Here is a 20,079-nt window from a genome sequence, read left to right as displayed (position 1 = left end):
TTCTTTCCTTTCCCCCTTTCTTTCCTTTCCCCCTTTCTTTCCTTTCCCCCTATCTGTCTTTGCCAGATGCTCCTGTGAGATTCTCCTTTTACAGTTACATCGCATCCCCAGGTGGGGAGGGGAACCAATCATCAACTGCCTTTCATATTGAAAACTACTGTAATGTACAACCTACTGCATGTAACTGATTTTGGGTAAGGTTTGTGAGAGCCTGCGAAACTGTTGCAGGTACCAAAAATGTCTCCATTTTGTTTTCTTCTAGGAACTTTATATTGCCGTGGGAATATCTGGAGCAATCCAACACTTGGCTGGGATGAAAGACAGCAAGGTATATAAAGATGAATGTGCTAGAAAAGATTTTTGAGGAAGGAAATGAGTTGACTACCTTGCTTTTACATCAGTACTTTAGCCAGCTTTCCAATTTTTTTCATGTCAAAATTGCCCGTTTGCCTGCTGCTTCAAAACACGCTAAGCCTTGCCAAAAAAAGATATGGTGGCAAAACATCCAACACGGTAGGAAAAACATTGCGCTACAACCCGAAGTGTAAAGTAGAAGCAGCTGATTGACTTTGTTTATTTAAAAACCAAAAGGAAGCCCCACGCATGCCTGAATTCTATACAATAGTTCCATCTGCGTTTGTTTCCCAGTATGACATAGTAATTCATGCATAACAATGTGCAAGCTGAATTGCGAACTTACTATTCCATAAAGTAAAAGATGTCTCTGACATTCCTGCGCTTAGCCATTCAAATGGAAACCTATTATAAAACGGCAGTAAAACTTTAAAAGGTTTAACTCATTAGTTGCCAAAGCAAATAACCCAAAATCGGAGTTGCCAGTTTGGAAGTGCAGTATTTGGAAGGAAGAGCAGTGTTTGGAAGGAGGAACAGAATTACCTGCTGAATCATACTATCAAATGCCAAACATCAAAAAGCGTAGGTTGTCCTGACTCCCCACAAGTAATTTTAGGAAAAGGATTTATGTATTTCTTCTATTTCCAGGGAATGAACTTACACTTTCTGGCAGAAACCAATCCCAGAACTTTGAATAGCTTATAAAACCAAGGAAGAGGTGTGCAAAACTTTACAGGCAGATCCTTAAGTTGGTCTGTGTTTAACCGATGATAGACCAGTGAGTTTATGTGACTGGTAATTGTCCTCACAAGCCAGCCTGTGTGGTAGGATGACCGCTGCTTTCTTACAGTTTAGTTCTTTTTGCATGTATTATTTAAATGTATTTTTTTGAAAATCATGTAAGCTGGATTTGGGATACAGCACCCCAAAAATGGGGCCTCAGTCTTCTAAAATTGGGGGCTTAAGCTAGTCTAATGGGGCATTAGATGACATAGTGGAGAAAAATGAACCCAAATTAGAAATTAAGGATGCATGATGGGCAGAGATGAAGGTCATTATTGAGAAGTGTGAATAATGGTATCTGTAGCAGTGTATTCTCACTGGTGTTAGTGGAACAGCATCGCCGTAGCCTCTTCTACTCACAGTGCAGCAGCAGGGAGACAACCGGGACAGTCTGACAACAGCAGCCAGCAAGAGCAGCGCTGGTGCAGTGCTGCCATGGTGGTCCTTGGCTCCCTCTGGCCTCTGCTCGTAGCTGATGTGCCCCAGTGTCAGGAGTGTCTGTCTTTTGAGGCGTTTAGTCTCCAGCTGTGCTCTTGGGTGGGGCAGGAGATGGGTGGGGGAGATTAGTATCAGCCATGGACTGAGAACTGTGTATTTAAAGCTGCTTAAAACGGGATCTGACCCTGTTTGTACTGATCTCCTGCCTTATCTCAGTTAAGACTATCAGCAGTACTGGGAACCTCTTACTTCAAATGCCAGAATTTCCTTTGATATAAAAATATCGAGCAGCGATAGTGTCCTGTCAGTAACAGCAAAACCTCTGCTTTCTTGGCTTCTCCAATGCCATGTTTGATATTTTGAAATGTTCTTTTACGGAACAGATGAAATTTGTCGATATGAAATGCACACTTAGCAGTTTAATTTCTCCCACATATTGTAGTTTTTCTAGTGTAAACAAATGAGTGTATTGTAAAATTCTGTTTTACTTATTTGTGTTTGAAATGTGTTCTGCTCTCCTTTTAGCCAAAGCATACAGGTGTCGAGTTAACTGAAAAGACCCCATTTTTTACGAACATATAGAATTATGCAGCCATGGGAACTCTCTGGAGCGTCCCCCATCTTCCCTCAGCACTGTGGATTATCTGGCACTGTGAACTTGGACACTTCAGGATGGGTGTTCCAAAGTAGTCAGATGCTTTCTACCAAGTGAAATGTATAATTTATTTGTCCTTTTGCAGCAAGGTAGAAAATGCAGCTTTTGAGGAGACCTGGAGAATCATCCTTGCTTTCTTTCCTTATTTTTAATTTCGTCATGAGGTAGTTGCAGTATCTTTTCTTTCTAAGAGATTTAGCTTGGAAAAGTTCTTTTGCAAGCACGGTGATGCTTTTGAACCAGATCTTTGAAAACAAGCTATTTCAGCTCACGGTGACAGAGGAAGGACTAGGCTGCCAAACGGAAGCTTAAGGCAGTTTTGCCAGCAACTGGTGTTGATTGTGTTTGTGATCGGGACAGAGCTGGCAGCCCCCCAGTGTCACCAGCTGCCAGCCTCCGCCAGTCCTCGGCATTAGCCCCGTGAACTGTTGTGGAAAGCACGGCAGGGCCTCAGAGCACAGTTCTTTGAGCCAGTATCCTCAGGTACCACAGCCTGGATTTTGTGTCCTGCACTGTAGAATTGTCAGTGGAGGCTTGCATTTGCAAACGAGGTAACTGAAATAAAACCAATAAAACTTTGGGAAAAATATTTCGGGGCAAGTATTACTGAATACTTGCAGGTCTTTGCTGATGAGCTGGCAAGAGGGCAGCAGCAGTGCTCTGCTGCAGGTACTTGCTGCTTGCACGCACAATGTGGTCCTTCTTTATAGTGTACATATACACTACACATGTACCTTATAGGACACAAATGACCCGTGAAGAAAAAAGCACTTATGGGGGCCTAAACCCACAGGATTTGCAAACTTGTATCTTTGAGTTACTGCTACTGGGCGTAAGCTACTGAGCCATTAATTTTGTGTGCGCAACAAGTACGTTCCGTGGAGGGAGTGGAACAGAGAGATGTGAACTGTGGCTACCTGGGAACGGCAGGTGAGTGTCAGCTGCTGGATGAGAGCTGTCCTGAGGAGTCTTGTTGCCTTTTTTTTCCCCTCTCTCCTCCCTTTACGGAGTGCTCCCCATCCTGTTGTAGATTTTGATGTGGACACTCACGCTTACTTTGCTGGAAGCTGTCACAGACATTTCCAGAATGATTTACCTGTATGAGTTTAAACCAAGACAGACATTTTTCTGGACCGTTGTGTTGTGATTTCAATCCTGTGCGTTTTTCTACCTTGTGACAAACTAAATGTTACGTCTCGTAGTAAATACAGAGGCCTTTAGGTGCGGCTTTGTGGTACTTGTTTGAAGTGCTGCCTCTGAGTTATTTCTGTAATGGTACGCCTTGGATCTTGCAGGTAATCTTTGTAGTAATTTTTTTCCTTAGGCTTTTCAACAAGGAAGGATAGCTGATGTGTGCCATGAGCAGGGAAGGGAGGTGTTTGTTTTTAGGGGGGAGAGGGAGTTTGCTTGTTTGTGTTTGAGGTGGAAGGGAAAAATGTTAAATGCTGTGACTCACTCACCCTTGTGCTTCTAGGGGCTGGGAGAGAATTTCGCCTGTTCCCTAGATAAGGCCTGTCTCTGTGATCCGGCTCTGGACATTCATCGATATACATATTCACACATGGTGCTTTACTGTTCCTTGCAGACCATTGTTGCTATTAACAAGGATCCAGAAGCTCCAATCTTCCAAGTGGCAGACTATGGACTGGTGGCAGACTTATTTCAGGTGAGGCTGAACTTGAAGATGCGTGGGGTAACGGTTTCGGGGATCTAGTGATAGCTTAGCTAGACAGTCTAGTAAGTGTTAAAGATGTGTTTCCTTTGTTTTGCTAAAGAATTTGCTTTATGACTTAATGACTTTCATTCTGAAAATTGCACCCCTGCAGCTAGAGGCCATTGTGTGTGTTGGGGTGTCACAGCCAGCCTGCCCCTGTTCTAGGTGCCTGAATGTGAACCATTTTGAGAAATAACTGCACATGTATTTTTAAATTCACGACGTCTGAAAGTACAGAGTTGGCATTGAATTTAGGCTGCAGCAGGAGTTGTTGGTTTTGCCCGGGCTTGCTGCCTTATCGATGCCCGTGAGGAACTTGCAGTTCTCTCTGGGAAAACAGCCGTGAGCTAACCCCTGTCCAAGTGCCACCGCTCGCACGTGCGAGCCGCCTGGGTGCGCGTCCACGCGTGTGATGGCGGGAGCCTGCAGGGGCTCTGTGGAGAGGCATGGGCAGAAACTCTGCCAGCACTTAATGCCATTCCTGAACTAATGCCCGCTGGCTCAGCGGTGAGCACGGGCCTTTTCGTAAGCCAGAGACAAAGTCACATTCTGAAGAAACATCATGTAGACAATTTCCTTAATAAATTTTGTACGAATGCATTATTTCCACCTAATGGAAATGTAACCCTCTTAAATAATTAAGAGGCTTTATTCAGCGGGAGAGAACTGGGGAGTGCTGTGAGCTGGGGTGACCCACAGCCCCTGGAGTGGTGTGCGGGCATGAGGGTGGGAGGGTGGGGAGTGTAACTGGGGGTTGGGTGCTGCACATGGAGAGTTTGGGGGTCAGAGGGAGAGCAGGCGCTACCCTGGCGCTGGTGTTTGCAGGCGGTGCCGGAGATGACGGAGCTCCTGAAGAAGAAGTGAGTGACGGTGGTGGACCCTGCACTGCAGTCGGGGTGCAGGGTGGGGATTAAGAGCAAATAAAGGATTGTACTGGAAAGAGGTGGGGTCACTGTGGTGGTGGTTTGTTCTGGTGGGCAATGGGATGGCAGAGTTGTGAGGTGGCAGAAAGGAAGATGGAGAAGGAAGACAAGGATAGAAAGCAGGAGGCAGCATGTATTTGTGAGTATTTATTCCCATCCCTACTCCCCTCCCAGCCGCGCTTAGACCCTGGGTGGGGTCGGGCCAGGCTGTCCAGCAGCTCTGTCCTGCCCCTAGGCACCATGGGTCTGTGCTGGCCCTGGACTGGTGGAAGGTCCATGGTGTTCCGGGTGGCAGGACATGTCTGTAGTCTGCCTGTCCCTCCAGGAGCTGTGGATCCATGTTGGCCTAAGACTGCTGGAAGGTCCATTGTGCCCCAGAGGACACTGTAGGTCCCACTTGGCCAAGAGCATGTGGCCACTGTAGGAGACACCAGGAGTTGCTTCCAGCACTGCCACTTTGCTTCTGGCAGCCTCATGACGCAGAGCAGTGAGTGTGTCCCCACAGCTGTCCCTGTTCCCCTAGGCTGTCTCTATGCCTCGGGAACCCTGCCCAGCCGTGGCTCTGGTGGCCCCAGCGCCCCATACTTCTCATCAATCATTGGGGCACCCTGTGGGCAGTCGATGAGTGGCTTGAGCTGGAAGACGTCAAGGCTCTCCTGGTTCCTGCGGTTGTAGACACTGAGCCGGTGGCCCAGATCAGGGCTGGCTCCCACCGAGCCTGCTGGGCTTGGCAGTTTCAGGTTGACAGGATCCAGCCCCTTCTGTGCCAGGCAGGCCTCTTCCGACAGGGATGACAACAGCTCCTGCACCATGGCTCGGGCCACCCGCTGCCGCGTGGGCGCAAGGTCAGCCCGCGGGCCGGCACCAGCCTCCGCAGCATCCTCGCAGGCCGTGCTGCAGTCCGGGGAGGAGCCCAGCGTCTGGCTGCTCTCGCTGCAGGCCTGGGTGCCTGAGCTGACCGTCGACCGCGAGGCGCTGCCCGACGTAATGCTTGCGGACGTCCCGGTGCTGCCCAGCCGCATCGGCACCTCCACCGTGAAGAGGTCGGAAGAGATGTTGGGGCGATGGACATCGATGGCGGCGGTGGTGACCACGCAGATGGCTGCCTCGGGAACACCACTGTCTGCAGGGAACAGAGCACAGAGAGGCAGCTGAAAGCCCAGCGGAGCTCGGGGCAGTGGGAGCAAGAGGCACAGTTCCCAAATCCCTTGGGATTGTGTGTGATGCCCCTTACGTGACTTTTTATAGCTGTTTCCTACCTAATGTGACACATGCCCCTTTCTTTAGATAGCTTTTTTAATGTACACACGTATAGATAGATACATACATCTTTATGAAGAGATATATATGTCGCCCTATATAGATAAAATAGGCATATACATGTATAAATAATATCATATACCTCCAGATGTGTGTACATATTATATAAATACATATAAAATATACATATTATATATATATATCATTTTTAAAATACACTTTTTAATATATCCATGTATATAATGAGAGTGCATAGAGGGCTATTTATATATAAATGTATGTGATAATTATTTATATATCTGTACACACATATTTTTAGATATATATACACACCCCTCTCTATAATATGGGGAAACGTGTGTTTATACATATATACGGAGGGCCACTTTTATATATATATGTATATATTATACCTCTATATATATATGTACACAAAGACATTTAAGAGAGATATACACTATAGTACATGGTGTCCCCCCTTTAAATACAGACACTTAGCTGTCAACAACTGGAAATACTAACACAAATACTCTCACCCCCCCATATCTGTCTATCTGTGTGTGTATGTATATATAGGGCATGGATATAGAGGGAGGGATATACACGTTATGCTTACACATGAACACTCCCTCTTTAGTTACACATCATGTTTATATATAATAGGAATGTATATAGAGGTATAAATAATACTGTGTACTATCTGTGTGTGCATGTGGACAAGCACACAGACTATACAGTAATCATATACCCACAGTTGCTCACACACAAATAGGTTCGTTATAGAGAGATTTAGTCACGCAGAGAGCAGGAGTGTGCGTGTAAATGTGTAAGAAAGCGCACGTATAACACCTTATACCTCCATGTGTACACACAGCCATAGTGCCCCTTTTTAAACACGTCATTGGCTACTGTTAAGACAGAATGCACATATACACAGAATTACTATTTATTTTATGTGTGTGTATATTCAACAGATCACACCTATATATGAACACCACCCCCCTTATACAGTTTTTAAATTATATACTCCCACACATATTGATACGCACGCCTTTTTGTAGATCTCCATATGTATACAATGGGGATGTAAATACAAATGTAAATGATATCATGTATGTATGTGCACATGCACGCATTCATATTTATGTAAAATACATAGGTGTATATACAGTCTGACACCCCCCCCCCCAATTTTATATACATACTCTTTATAGATAGCTTTAGCCGTATAGATACGGAGAATGTGTGTACATGTGAGCCCCCTATAGAATACAATACCTGTATCTGTAGATTTTTTTAGTATGTGTATACACACACTATATAGTACATAGTCCTCCTTTAAATACGTGTTATCTATCAGTAAACAGAACACACACAACCCCCCTGACCTTATATATATTTGTGTATGTAGTTAGGGGAGAGAGATATATCTATATGTGAACCCACCCCCCCCCCCCTTTTATTTAAATAGCTCACGCTCTCTATATACAAACATATACATAGATATGCAATTTTTTAAAATATATATCACCATGTATATCATTATCTGTCTTTAAATAGAATACACGTGCTCTCTCACAACATACACTTACCTTTACGTATAAATATATACAGGGAATGTATAGAAAAGGCTATGCATATATAGTACATTATACCTATATGTGAACACATATCCATATTAAATGTAATACATATTATATGCATAAACTTGTGTGTGTGAATATATACACATATATATTACATAGGCACACACACACACACTCTCCCCACTCCTGCCCTTTTTATAGACACATAATCTTTATATATAGATTTATCCATATAGGCAATATTTGTGTATAAAGAGCCCCATATATAATACATTAGACACATAGGTGCGCTCAGCCATTTGATACATATACTATATGATACATAGTTCCACACCCCCCCCCCCCCCCCCCCGTTTAAATACATGTAATTAAATGTCTTTAAATAGAACACACAGTGCCCTTACACACACATACTTACTTTTATAGATAAAAATATCTATATCTCACTGTGTGTATATGGCTGGGGAATGTATACAAGGCTACACATACATATCATATCATAAATATACATAAGCACACAGACCTTTATACACCTTTTAAATTATATACACACGTATAGATACACACATCTTTTTATAGATCTCCAGGTATATTATGTGGATGTATATAGAGGGATATACATCCATGTATAATACTGTATACCTATATAGTGTGCACACAAACACACAGAACATAGCTGTATATACACACTGTCTGTCTCTGACACACCCCTCCATTTAATATACACTTAATCTTTATTCCACATAGATATAGGGAGTATATATGTCTCTGTATATATGAGCCCCATATATACTGTAATATGCATATATACATTTTTTAGATATGTGTATACACACACGTATATAGTACATAGTCACTCGCCTGTAAATACATCTCATGATCTATCTTTAAATAGAATACATACTTGCTTTCTTACAAATACGTATGTTTAACTTGAAATATAAATATACATTGTTTCTGTGTGTGTGTGTATCTGGGGACTGTATATAGGGATATACATATATAATACATTATACCTGTACATGAACACCGCCCTGTATTGAAACAGCTTTTAAATTATATATATACACACCTTTTAATAGATCTCCAAGTATGTAATGGGGATGTACAGCTATGTACAGCTATGTATAGCTATACAGCTACATATAATACCATATACCTACATATATGTGCGCACATACACACTCATATTCTATATAATAGCTATATATGTACACAGACTCTCTCACACACTCCCCACTATTTTATATAGACATAATCGGTGGGGAGGGGGGGGCGCAGAGAGCGCCACAGGTCTAACCATTGTTAAGTATACACACAAACATACATATGTCTGTATACGTATATAGAGACATAGCACATGTATACATAGTGCCCCCTTTAAATACAGATAATTATGTATCAGTAAACAGAATAATAAAATAATAAGAAATTATTATAATAAAATAAACAGAAAACAACCTTCCTACCTTTTTGTGTGTGTGTATATATATATTTTTATGGGAGATCTATATAAATACATTATACCTAGACAGGAACACACACCTCTGTTTATTTATAGAGCTGTATACATACACACACACCTTTATATACATCACCATGTGTATCATGAGGATAAATAAGAGAAGGATATACATCTATAAATAATACCATATACATGTGCACACATATTTTATAGAATGATATGATGTGTGTGTCTATACACAGTCCCTCAGATGTGTGTCTAAAAGATGTGCACACACGTATTTTATAGAATGTATATATGTGTGTGTGTCTATACACAGTCTCTCAGACATATTTTATATACAGATATGGAGAGAGTGCATGTGTTAGGAGCCTCATATATAATACAGTATACAGACATATGTACACACAGACATTTGATATATATCATATATATGTATACAGTATATATATTATAGATATAGTATATATATACACTATCTATAGCTATATATAGATATATATCAAATACTCTATATAGTATATATACTATATTATACATAGTATAGATATCTAAGACATATATAATACACCATATTATACATAGACCCTTGAAATACCTGTAATTATCTATCTTTAAATAGAATACGCATGCGCTCCCACGCACACATATATATTTCTCAGTGTGCATACATACAGAGGGAATGTATATATGGGTATATAAATATATAACAGATTATACCTATAGTGAACACAGAGACACAAAGATGTTACACGTAATATAGATTACACATATACAATTATTTGTGTGTGTGTTTATATATACACATACAGAAACACACATAGAAACACACATCTTTTTTACACATCTCAAGGTACATTACAGTGACGTATTTAGAGGGATCTACAAATAATACCATATACCTATACATATGCGCACAGAGTATATATAATACATACGTGTCTATATACACAGTCTCTCTCTCTCTCTCCCCCCCTTTTATATACACAGAATCTTTATATATAGATTCATCCATATGAGGAATATATGCATGTGTGTCTTTATATCTGCCCCATATATAATACATTATATAATACTAACCTTTATATATAAACATGTATCTCACTCTGTCTGTAGCTACATGAGGACTGTATATATAGGGATATACATGTATAATACATTATATCTACACATGAACACACACACAAAATTATATGTATATACACAGTCACTAACACCTCCCCTCCTTTTCATCCATCTTTTTTAAACATACATACACTTACGTATAGATTCATACATCTTTATATATAGCCATGTATATAATAGGGATGTACACAAATAAAAGTAACACTGTACACCTACATGTTTATGCACATACTTTCAAAAAACTATATAATGTGTGTATAGATACAGTCTCTCACACATACACATTTTATATACACATATATGTATCTCTCTATATACATTTATATTTATAGAGAGAATGTCTATCTGTGTATATATGTAAGTATCCCCATTTATATTATACCTATGTACATACACACATTTTATAGATGTTACATATAATACATATGTGTGTGTGTATATATACACTCTCAGGCATTTTCTAATATATAATATATAAACTCTACAGGTATATACACAGGCTCTCACATACCCATCCACTTAGACATATATCTTTACATGTATTTATACATATAAAAAATATCTATGTAGCTAAACACACATCTTTGGTTTTTTATCTGTCTGCATCCACATGCACACACGTAAATAGCTTTATATGTACATGCATATATATAGGCGGATGAATGGGGATATACTTATATATCAAAAAACATGTACACATATATATATACACGCACACACGTTTATATATCTTATATATACATAATACAGATTAAAAATACATAATACAGATTATACACATTAATACATAAGGTATATTAATGATATGTACATATGTGTATATATAAGATATATGTGTATATGTATTTATATATAAATATATTTTTAGGAACACATATATACAATTATATAAAAACATATACATTTTTATATGCATATATTTATATATACATATGTGCACACCCATACGATATATTATATACATATATACTATATAAAAATATATATATACACTATATATAAATACATATATGGATATAGATACAGATACATAATACATTATATCTACATATGCACACATTCATATTTTATAATACATACAAAACATGTATGTATATACACAATCATGCACAAACACCTTTATAGATCTTTACATCTATAGAAACATACGTAGACATATTCATATGCACGTACACATATACATCTCAATATATAAAAATATAAATATCCATGTATACATATGGGGATATACATAAGACATCTATATATACACACATTCATATTTTATATAATACAGAACACAAAAAATCTGTATGTATATACATAGACACTGTCACACACACGTATCTTTTTTATACATATATTTGAAAAAACAGATGGTATCTTTAATAAGCAAATCTCTCCCCCCCCATGTATACATGGGGAGATATGTATCAGACACATCTCTACGTCAACGTAGGGATGTATCTACAGGGATATATAAATAATACATTACACACATATAAATATTTTTACAACCATACACTCACACACAACTTTTATTTATTCTTATGTTACATATACATATATGTATATATGTATGTGTATCTGTGTGTGTCTGTATGAGGATATAAATACAGTCACACACATACCTTTATACATGTATAAATCTTTTCATAAATATATATGGGGATGTATGTATGTTTGGAGATACATATCTGATACATTATGCACATATATTTACAAACAGGTATATATTTTTACTTATGTCTTTTTATATATGCATATGTGTATCTGGGTTTGTATACCTATGTGGATATACATACATAATACATTATATATATGCATACACACGTATATACACACATCTTAGATACACAGTATGTTTGTATATACACAGATACATCCTTATATAGAGATATGTATCTTTTTATATATGTCTATATTTCATTATGTGCATACATACTATATGTAGGGATGTATATGTGGGAGATATACATATTATACATAAGTATATATTTTCTATATAGTATATGTATATGCAGACACAAATCTTTTTTTAATATATATATATGTCTCCATGGGGATGTATATATGAGGATATACAAATATAACACATTATACCTGCACACACTTTTTAAAAATATATATATGAACTTTTCCATACATAAGGGGGTATGTACACCCACCCCCACGGCCCAGCCGGGCTCACCACGACGTTCCCAGGCCAGCCTGTTCAGCCTCCCGCCCGCAAGGGCAGCTCTGTGCCAGGCAGCCCGGCCCAGCCGAGCCCCGGGCTCGTGCCGACCTGCGGCGCGGGGCTGCCCCGCCGTGGCACCGTGCGCAGGTGGGGTCCTCCGTGCCGTGCCGGCGGGACGCCTGCCAGGGGAGCTCCGTTTGCAGCCTGACCTGCGATCGCAGACCGTGCCTGCCGCGGAGCTTTCTTACCCTGCAGTTTCACCTTCCGAAAGGCTCCCAGCATGGTGCTGGGCAAAGCTGACTCCTCACTTCTCTTCGTTTGCCCAACGCTGCTCATTCTCAGGTCCATTTGAGCCGCTCTGCAGACTGGACAGCCTAGCTAGGGTGAATTAACCTCTCCCCGATCTCCAAACTACCATGAGTGCCTTCAGCAGGAGCAAACTTGGGGCCCTTTGACCTTTAGAGAATTGCTGTTTTGATACAAACTGCCATGGAGCAAACCAAGAGATGCCAGGGTGGGTTTCATTTCCGGGCCGGATCTACATCATTGGTCAGTCTCACCTGGTTTACAGCACACAGTACAATGCAAAAATGCAACTGAAGTTTACACTTTCACACGAAACTTACCACTGCTAGGCTCATTGTAGTATCGACTGATGTAATTATTCATGTCATCCTCTGAAAGAACAAGAAGGCGGCCATTAGAAGACCATTTATTTGATTAAATGGTTGAAATTCCACCCTGAAAGGCTCTCCTCTGCTCTGTATGCCCACAGCACCACCCTTTGTGTATTTTTAGGACAGAAGACCAGCTGCGATGTGGAGACACGATGCACTCCCCATCCAGCCCTTGGCTGCAGCCAAAATAGAGACTGTCATTTCTTGCAGATCTTTATGAGGCCAGGCTGGGAACGAGGCATTCTGGGTTCCAAAGCCAATGTGCTCTGTGATCTTTCCAGAGACTGAGGCGGGGCTGACCAGTTCCCCAGGCCCATCTCCTCATGGCTTGTGACCTGAGCTGCGTTCTCACTCGCCTTCGTTAACGTTAGCCTCTTCCTGGCGAGACCCAGTGCTCGTGGGAGAGCCCGAGCACCCTGCTCCCTACCAGCCTGCAGCCATCCCCTTATTCTGCCAAAGAGTTCTCCAGGCAGGGGCACTAGGAGGGCAGGTTTTATCTCTCCTACTGGGATACTTCTATTTTCTTTCAGTATTTTTTGTCATGTGGTCCAACACTGCTCATTTTCATTTGCAATCCCCTCCTGAGACCCACGCTGTTGCCATGCTGAACGGCAACAACATAAGCACTGCTCCTGAGCAGCTTCCCCGTGTTTCTGCACACTCTCTTCTCTTGGTGTTTTTAACGTGCTCCTGTGAAACGCAGTTGACTTAAAGAGGAAACGACATCCAGTATGTTTCCAGAAGAATCCTGGTCTACCTTGGATGACATGGCCAACAGAAGCCACACAATGAGTTTACCAAAACAAGTGGAAATGCCACTCCAGCTCAGGACAAGTGCTGCTGTGGGAAACAAAAAACAGAGCCAGACAAGCCAGTTCTCTAGCCGGCAGAAATCCCTGGTGCTTTTGATGTGTAAATCCCTACTTCTAAAAGAATATCTTCTTTTTGCATTCAGAAGGAATGAAGAAAGATATTTTGTGGTGTATCACATATATGTATATAATATAGAGCACAATATTAATATTACATTATCTATTGGCTTAAAATATACTATGAAAATTTTTTACAAGTCAAGGGTGTAGTACTGCACTTGTAAAACATAGGTGGGAGCTGCACATGAATGTCAATAATGGTAAGATAAAAATTAAGACATGACCACAAAAGGGAAAGCAGCCGCTATTCTGCGTAGACAGATTTTAGATGCTGCAGGTGACAGTGGGATTTCCTGTTATCTTACAGAAAAGCAAAACATTTTACAGTCGCTGAAAAAGAAAATAACAAACTCCTCGTGTTGCAGTTCAGAGCAGAAAGCAAGTATTGCTGCTAAGAAAAAAGTATCAGCAATCCAGGAAGAATTTAAAGCTTACAAACATCCTGACCTGCCCAGCTTGTGGTGTATGGTGCGCTCTAAAAGCATTCTCTCCTTTTAAGTGCTCTTTTTGATACCATGTTTCAGAAAACCATGCTCATCCCTTTGAGCCCGATTTCCTTCATCCCCCTGGGTCTCTGTGGCTACAGTCCTGCCTCTTCACAGCACATTGTGGTTTGCAGGTGAAAGAAACAGATGTTTTCTGGGGAACACTTTCTCCACACAACACGACCCAAACCACTAAGCACTCTGTACCTGAAATAGCTGCACTCATAAGAAGGCAATCTAACCTGACACTGAAAGGCAACATGGTTGTTTTCCTGGTTTCATTGGATCTTAAAAGCTTTTTTGGCCCTTGTTGATCTTTAAATGCCTGCAGTCAGAGGTGTGCTTTGTGCTAATGTCTGAGTTTAGAAAAGAGGCCTGAGAGTAGCTCAAGGCAATGCCGCTGAATTAGGAGTACATTGCGAGGCTTTTCAGCTATCTGCTACTAAAATACACTTCATTTCAATCATGCATAATTTATACTCTCAATGCCACCAAACCTGCCAGCCCATATAGACACAGGTTCTTGTTCAGGCATGGAACCTTCAGCTACAGTCAGAAAACACCAGCGTGTCCGTACTTCTGGAAATGCCCTTTCATCTCAGTTACCCTGGAGTCCAATTCTAAGCAGAGGAATGAGGAAAACAGAACTACAGTTTGGCCTGGATGAGGGCATGTTCTGCATGTGGGGGTGGCTCCCACTCCTCATCACCTGGCAAAAGCAAGCGGCCACACTCCGTGCAATGAGTGAGGGGCTGGGGTGCTCTCATTTCCTTTGGCTCTCACTGAAGTCTGCCCCAAATGCCAAGATGCTTTGCACAGAAGACAGAAAACAACTTGGAACAGTTATTCATCCGCTTTTTCTGTCTTAGGGCAAGGCTCAAATCAAGTCTTCTTTAGGACTGCGTACACTGATAGTACATCAGCTAACAGAATGTACCAGGGCACTACGCTCAAACCATCAGTTGCTTTCAAACCAATGTAGCAGAGAGATACAGACTTCTCTTTGTATCAAAGGCCAAACCCCTGAAAAGGAAATCCCATCATGCACTCACTCAGATCCCTTCCAGCAGTGAGGAAAACCACCGACTGTCCTGGCCGTGCGTGTGACCACTTGCACACAGGACTGGGAGAGCTGCCTCGCTGCTTACTTTCTTGTTATTATGTGATGGCCTTATTAACACCATTGTTTTACATTGCTTATCTATTTATCTACAAATAAAATATGTATGTGTATATATACACGTGCCTGTAAAATATAAAATACATATCTTTACCTTGAATGTATATTTTCTTATGAATTAAAACCAATAAAGAGTAATGAGCAACAACAGTAAAATAAATATTGCAACAACAGATTAAGTTTCTGAATCATTACATTAAAGCAAACTGACAATTAACAAACTCATTTTAGTCATAGGAGAGTCTCAGATGCTTTGGGCATAAAAGGCTATCAACAATTCCAGTTATCTCTCGTTATACTCTACATTGCTGAAAGCAAGGAGTTTAAAAAAATGCCACAAACGTGTAACCGAAAGCAACTCCTTGTGCACAGAAAACGTACACACAAGTAAAAGGCACAGTACTGCACGTTGGTGTGGAACACTGCTGAAGTGCTTCGTGGTGATTTATGACGAGATGAAGTCCCCACTGCCCAGTATGTGCCATCAAATGGGATCAGGAGTACAACGGCGTTTGCAGCTGGTGGCATGTGGGAAGTTCATGTGAGTAAGCAGGGGAGACCGGCTTTTACGAGAGGACAGAGTGCTTATATTATTTAAATTCTACCTAGTTTTTTCTGCCCTCAGTGTATTTTAGTTTCAGCTTCGGAAGGGGAGCTGTCTTAAGAAATACTTAATTCTTCATAGTTTCCCTGTTTGTTTGTTTGTTTTTTTTTTAAAAAAAAACATTTTTTTTTCTTATTTCTGCCACCTTGGAATTTTCAGGATCCAGAAGATTTAATTTTTCTCATTTCCTAGAAATAAACCGTGTCTTCAAATACACAGTAATGCTACCTGCACTTACTTTTCCAGAAAAGAAGCTTTTCATTTAAAAATCCTTAGCCATAACAAAATCTGAATGGTATTTACAGTCAACTAAGGAACTGGCAGTAAGCAGGAAGAAAAAGCATTTCCCTCTTATTTCCCCTGGAAATGGCAACCTTAGGAAAACATCTATGGATGGTGATTGGGATCTTCTTGCCAGATGCACCAGGAGGAATGAAAGCCTTTACCCCTAGGAAATCTGGTGACAAAGGTCCAATAGCTATGAGTTGAGAAGGTAAAATGGGAAGAGTGAGGCAGCTCTTCCCCATGTGAAACCCCATCCTGACCTGCTGAAGAAGGAACGAGCAGAAACAGGCTGTTCCCTCTGGCCTGGGCGCGTTTTCTGCTCAAGTAGCCTGGGGTGTGAATGACTGACAAAAGAGCATGGCAAAATGAGACACTTGGAACTGCTTCACCTACTAGTGGAAGACGGCAACTCTGCAACTGTCAGAGGTGAGGCACCAGAGTAACGTGGGACTGCAAACCGACAGCCAGGCTTTTCACTACGGAAGGGAATGTCTGGTCGGGAAGGTTGCTCAGACTCCTACCTATCTCACAGAAAACCAAACCGGCCTTCCCTGGCACTGTAACCAACACTTCTGCGAACCCTAAGTGCAGTAAAGTCAAATGAAGAAGGTAAATCAGGTCCATCTCTTCGTCTGCTGCCCAAATCTCCATAATTGAAAAAAACATGCAGTTCTTGGTCAGGATCTGTCTAACAGTTACTGGATTTTGCCTGATGAAGGTTTCCAAATTATCTGCCTGTTCTTTTCCTGCAAGACTCAGAACACAGGCTAAAATGGTTCAGGGAGTAATAAACTATTTAGAGTACAGTCCCATATAATCTCATTTGACCCAAGGGACAACGCTGTAATCTCTCTCTCCTGGCCCTACAAAAACCTAATAAATTTGCTGAAACACATAAATGACATTCCACCAGATCTCTCTTTTAGTTCTATAAGCTCTCAACTACTGTTGATTGTTGTTTTGTTGTCAACCACCTTTGACTGTTTAATCAATGACTTTAGTGAATAAGTCTGCAACCTCCCTGCATGCAATAAATACCATTTGGACGTTTTTTAGATTAGAGGCCTTAAAAAAGGGATTTCTGTTGAAATACTTCATCATTGAAGTCTTTCGCTTCATATATTTATCGCCATTGATCATACTGCCTTCTGCCTCTCAAAGCTGAATTTTCTGTACTGGAGGGTTATTTTTTCTGCTGCGTAGCCTACCACTGAGGATGAGAGTCCTCAGAGTAACGCCTTATCCCAATCTTCCTCCAGAAAGCAATCCTTACTAGGAGGTTTCTAAAGAAGCAGATCTTTCATCTCCATCACTGCTATTTGACACCAGCGTCTTCCCCTTGAAGCACTACTGCCACTTAGAAGCATTTGGGAAAGAAAAGTAGGATAAAATACACTTTGCAATAAAACCCACTAAGATAACTGAGCAGGGAGTTTTTTCAAGGCACAAGTTATAAGACAAGTTATTGCCCCCTAAACACTTCTAGAAATAATAACAGTGACGACAGCTACGCTGCTCTGACACTGCCACAACCTGACTTTTCACCAAAAGAACACAGCTTTAGTAAGACAGTAGGAACGGAAGTCAGAATGCACATAAAAAAGGACATCTATAGGTGTTTCTGAGAGCAGAAAAGGACATCTATAGGTGTTTCTGAGAGCAGACTGGCAATCCACAGGGGAAAATTCCCCAGTGAAGCTGTAATCTTCCCAGGGAGCTTTCCCCTGCAGGTTGCCATGCAATCTCTGGCATTCCAGATCTGTCTGACCTTGGCCATCTGAACTTCACCACCACCAAATTCTTGGCCAGACCTAATCTCCTTTTCTCCTTGGCAGTCCAAGCACAGCTCACTGCTCACTTGTAAATTCATTTATTAAGGCGTATGCATGCTGCCTAGGCTGTGCTGTACTGTCTAGTTCACCTTCCTGCTCTTGTGCAAGATGACCTGAGCAGAGTTGTTTCACCTCTGCTTTGCTGGCCCTAGAAGGTCTCTCTCCCTTTTCCCCCAGCAACATGGAAAGTTTGTACTAATGGGAAACATGAACTGCCAGCTGGCGCTTTCCAGATTTCCCTGCTTTTCACATGAAGGCAGACTGCCACATTAGTGCAAGCTGCAGTACTCACATGACTGTTCCATTCACACGGATATCCAGACCCTGCAGAGGTTTAATGGATGCCTGAGCATGTGGATAATCCACCTTGAGAGGAACTGTCAAAGTTAGCTTGCATAGAAAACAGCAACAGATTCAGCCTGGTTCTAAGCAAGAAATCAACCTGAGATGGAAGTCTTGTGCAGAAGGAAATCCTGGGATATGGAATAGGCTCCATGATCCGCAGATACTGCTGGGACAGAAAAATGAGGACAGAAAACCAAAATCCTTAACTGACAACAAACTGGGTGGCTTTGGCCCTCGCTTTAGCAGACCATGCTGCAAGAGCACTTTGGGCGGAGTTGAGCATGGCTGAGATGCAAGAAATGTGTGCGTTAGCATGGCTGGTGGCTTTGGGTAGAGGATGGCCTGGGGGACCTCCCAATGCTCTTTCCAACCTTGTCCTCTATGAATACGGATCAGCAGATCCACATCTGCGTTGGCTTGTTACAGTCAGCCCGAAGCACCCACAGAAGAACTTGGGTCTGTCTCTGCAAAATATCACATTTGTTGAGTGCAGAAAAACAAAGGTTGAGAAAGAATATGGCTACCAACAAAATAAACATTTGCTGGGTAAACATCAGGGAAAGAGAAGAATAATTTCAGCACAAGGATTCAAGACCTAATTGTTATAAATTGGCAATGAATAAATGTAGACTGAGAATTAGGAAAAGATTTCTAGTAAGTTAGAAAAGTGAGATGCTGGAACAGTGTTACAATGGCAGCAGAGGGCACAATACATCACTGCTGTCACATGGAGCACCATCTGTTTATGAAAGGGGTTATTATGAAAGGGGCTGCATGCTTGGACAGTGGAAAACATTCCAGTTCTGTGTTCCTTTACCTGTCAGCAATGTCTTCACACCTCTCCACATTAATGATGGGAGACAACTTCAACCTCACACGCGTGACTGTACGCTCACCACTTCTGGAAATGAAAAGTTTCTGCCTCACCCATTTGGTGAATATGAAATTTAAGAGGCTAACTTCACTAACTACACACACATTTACGTAAGTGTTGCTTAAGGTTTAATTCCTTTGATTCCTGCCTGGATGATCAGTGCACAGAGAACCACAAAGCCTGAAAGAGGCACCTACAGAGAAGCCAAATCCTCACTCTTTCACAGATACATGGGCTTTAACCAGGAAGTGGAGTGCACTTAGGATATAACCATTTCCAGGAGCAGCTTCAAAGCAGATACATTTCAACATTTGAAAATAACCATAAACTATGTTTTATCTGTTGTTCTGCAGTAACAGGGCGCTCTCAGAGCACTAACAGATGATCACTTAGTGTTTAAAAGC

At 41.3% G+C, this 20,079-nt stretch overlaps 2 protein-coding genes across 6 annotated transcripts in view; one reads left to right on the top strand and one right to left on the bottom strand.

Annotated features, from left to right (window-relative positions):
* Nucleotides 1-4,889, top strand: part of ETFA (electron transfer flavoprotein subunit alpha) — a 33,648-nt gene extending 28,759 nt beyond the window's left edge. For 2 of the 3 annotated variants that reach the window (XM_086620211.1, XM_086620210.1), the window contains 3 exons: nucleotides 263-328; nucleotides 3,816-3,896; nucleotides 4,770-4,889. In XM_086620211.1, coding sequence (XP_086476337.1) covers nucleotides 263-328; nucleotides 3,816-3,896; nucleotides 4,770-4,808 — 186 coding nt within the window. In that variant the 3' untranslated portion in view covers nucleotides 4,809-4,889. Of the gene's footprint in view, nucleotides 1-262; nucleotides 329-3,815; nucleotides 4,657-4,769 lie in introns of those variants that run through there. The other variant, XM_086620209.1, reaches the window with a different exon arrangement.
* Nucleotides 4,890-5,381: 492 nt separating this feature from the next.
* The window catches only part of TMEM266 (transmembrane protein 266), a 64,874-nt gene continuing 50,176 nt past the window's right edge, over nucleotides 5,382-20,079 (bottom strand). For 2 of the 3 annotated variants that reach the window (XM_086620208.1, XM_086620206.1), the window contains exons 9-10: nucleotides 13,088-13,138; nucleotides 5,382-5,990 (exon numbers count right to left, since the gene is read on the bottom strand). In XM_086620208.1, the coding sequence (XP_086476334.1) occupies nucleotides 5,398-5,990; nucleotides 13,088-13,138 (644 nt within the window). In that variant the 3' untranslated portion in view covers nucleotides 5,382-5,397. The remainder of the gene's footprint in view (nucleotides 5,991-13,087; nucleotides 13,139-20,079) is intronic. The other variant, XM_086620207.1, reaches the window with a different exon arrangement.

Source organism: Tauraco erythrolophus, chromosome 14 (genome assembly GCF_009769465.1).
Source record: "Tauraco erythrolophus isolate bTauEry1 chromosome 14, bTauEry1.pri, whole genome shotgun sequence".
Lineage (NCBI taxonomy): Eukaryota > Metazoa > Chordata > Aves > Musophagiformes > Musophagidae > Tauraco > Tauraco erythrolophus.
Note: the sequence above shows the minus strand (reverse complement) of the source record. Positions and strands in the feature narration are given on the sequence as shown.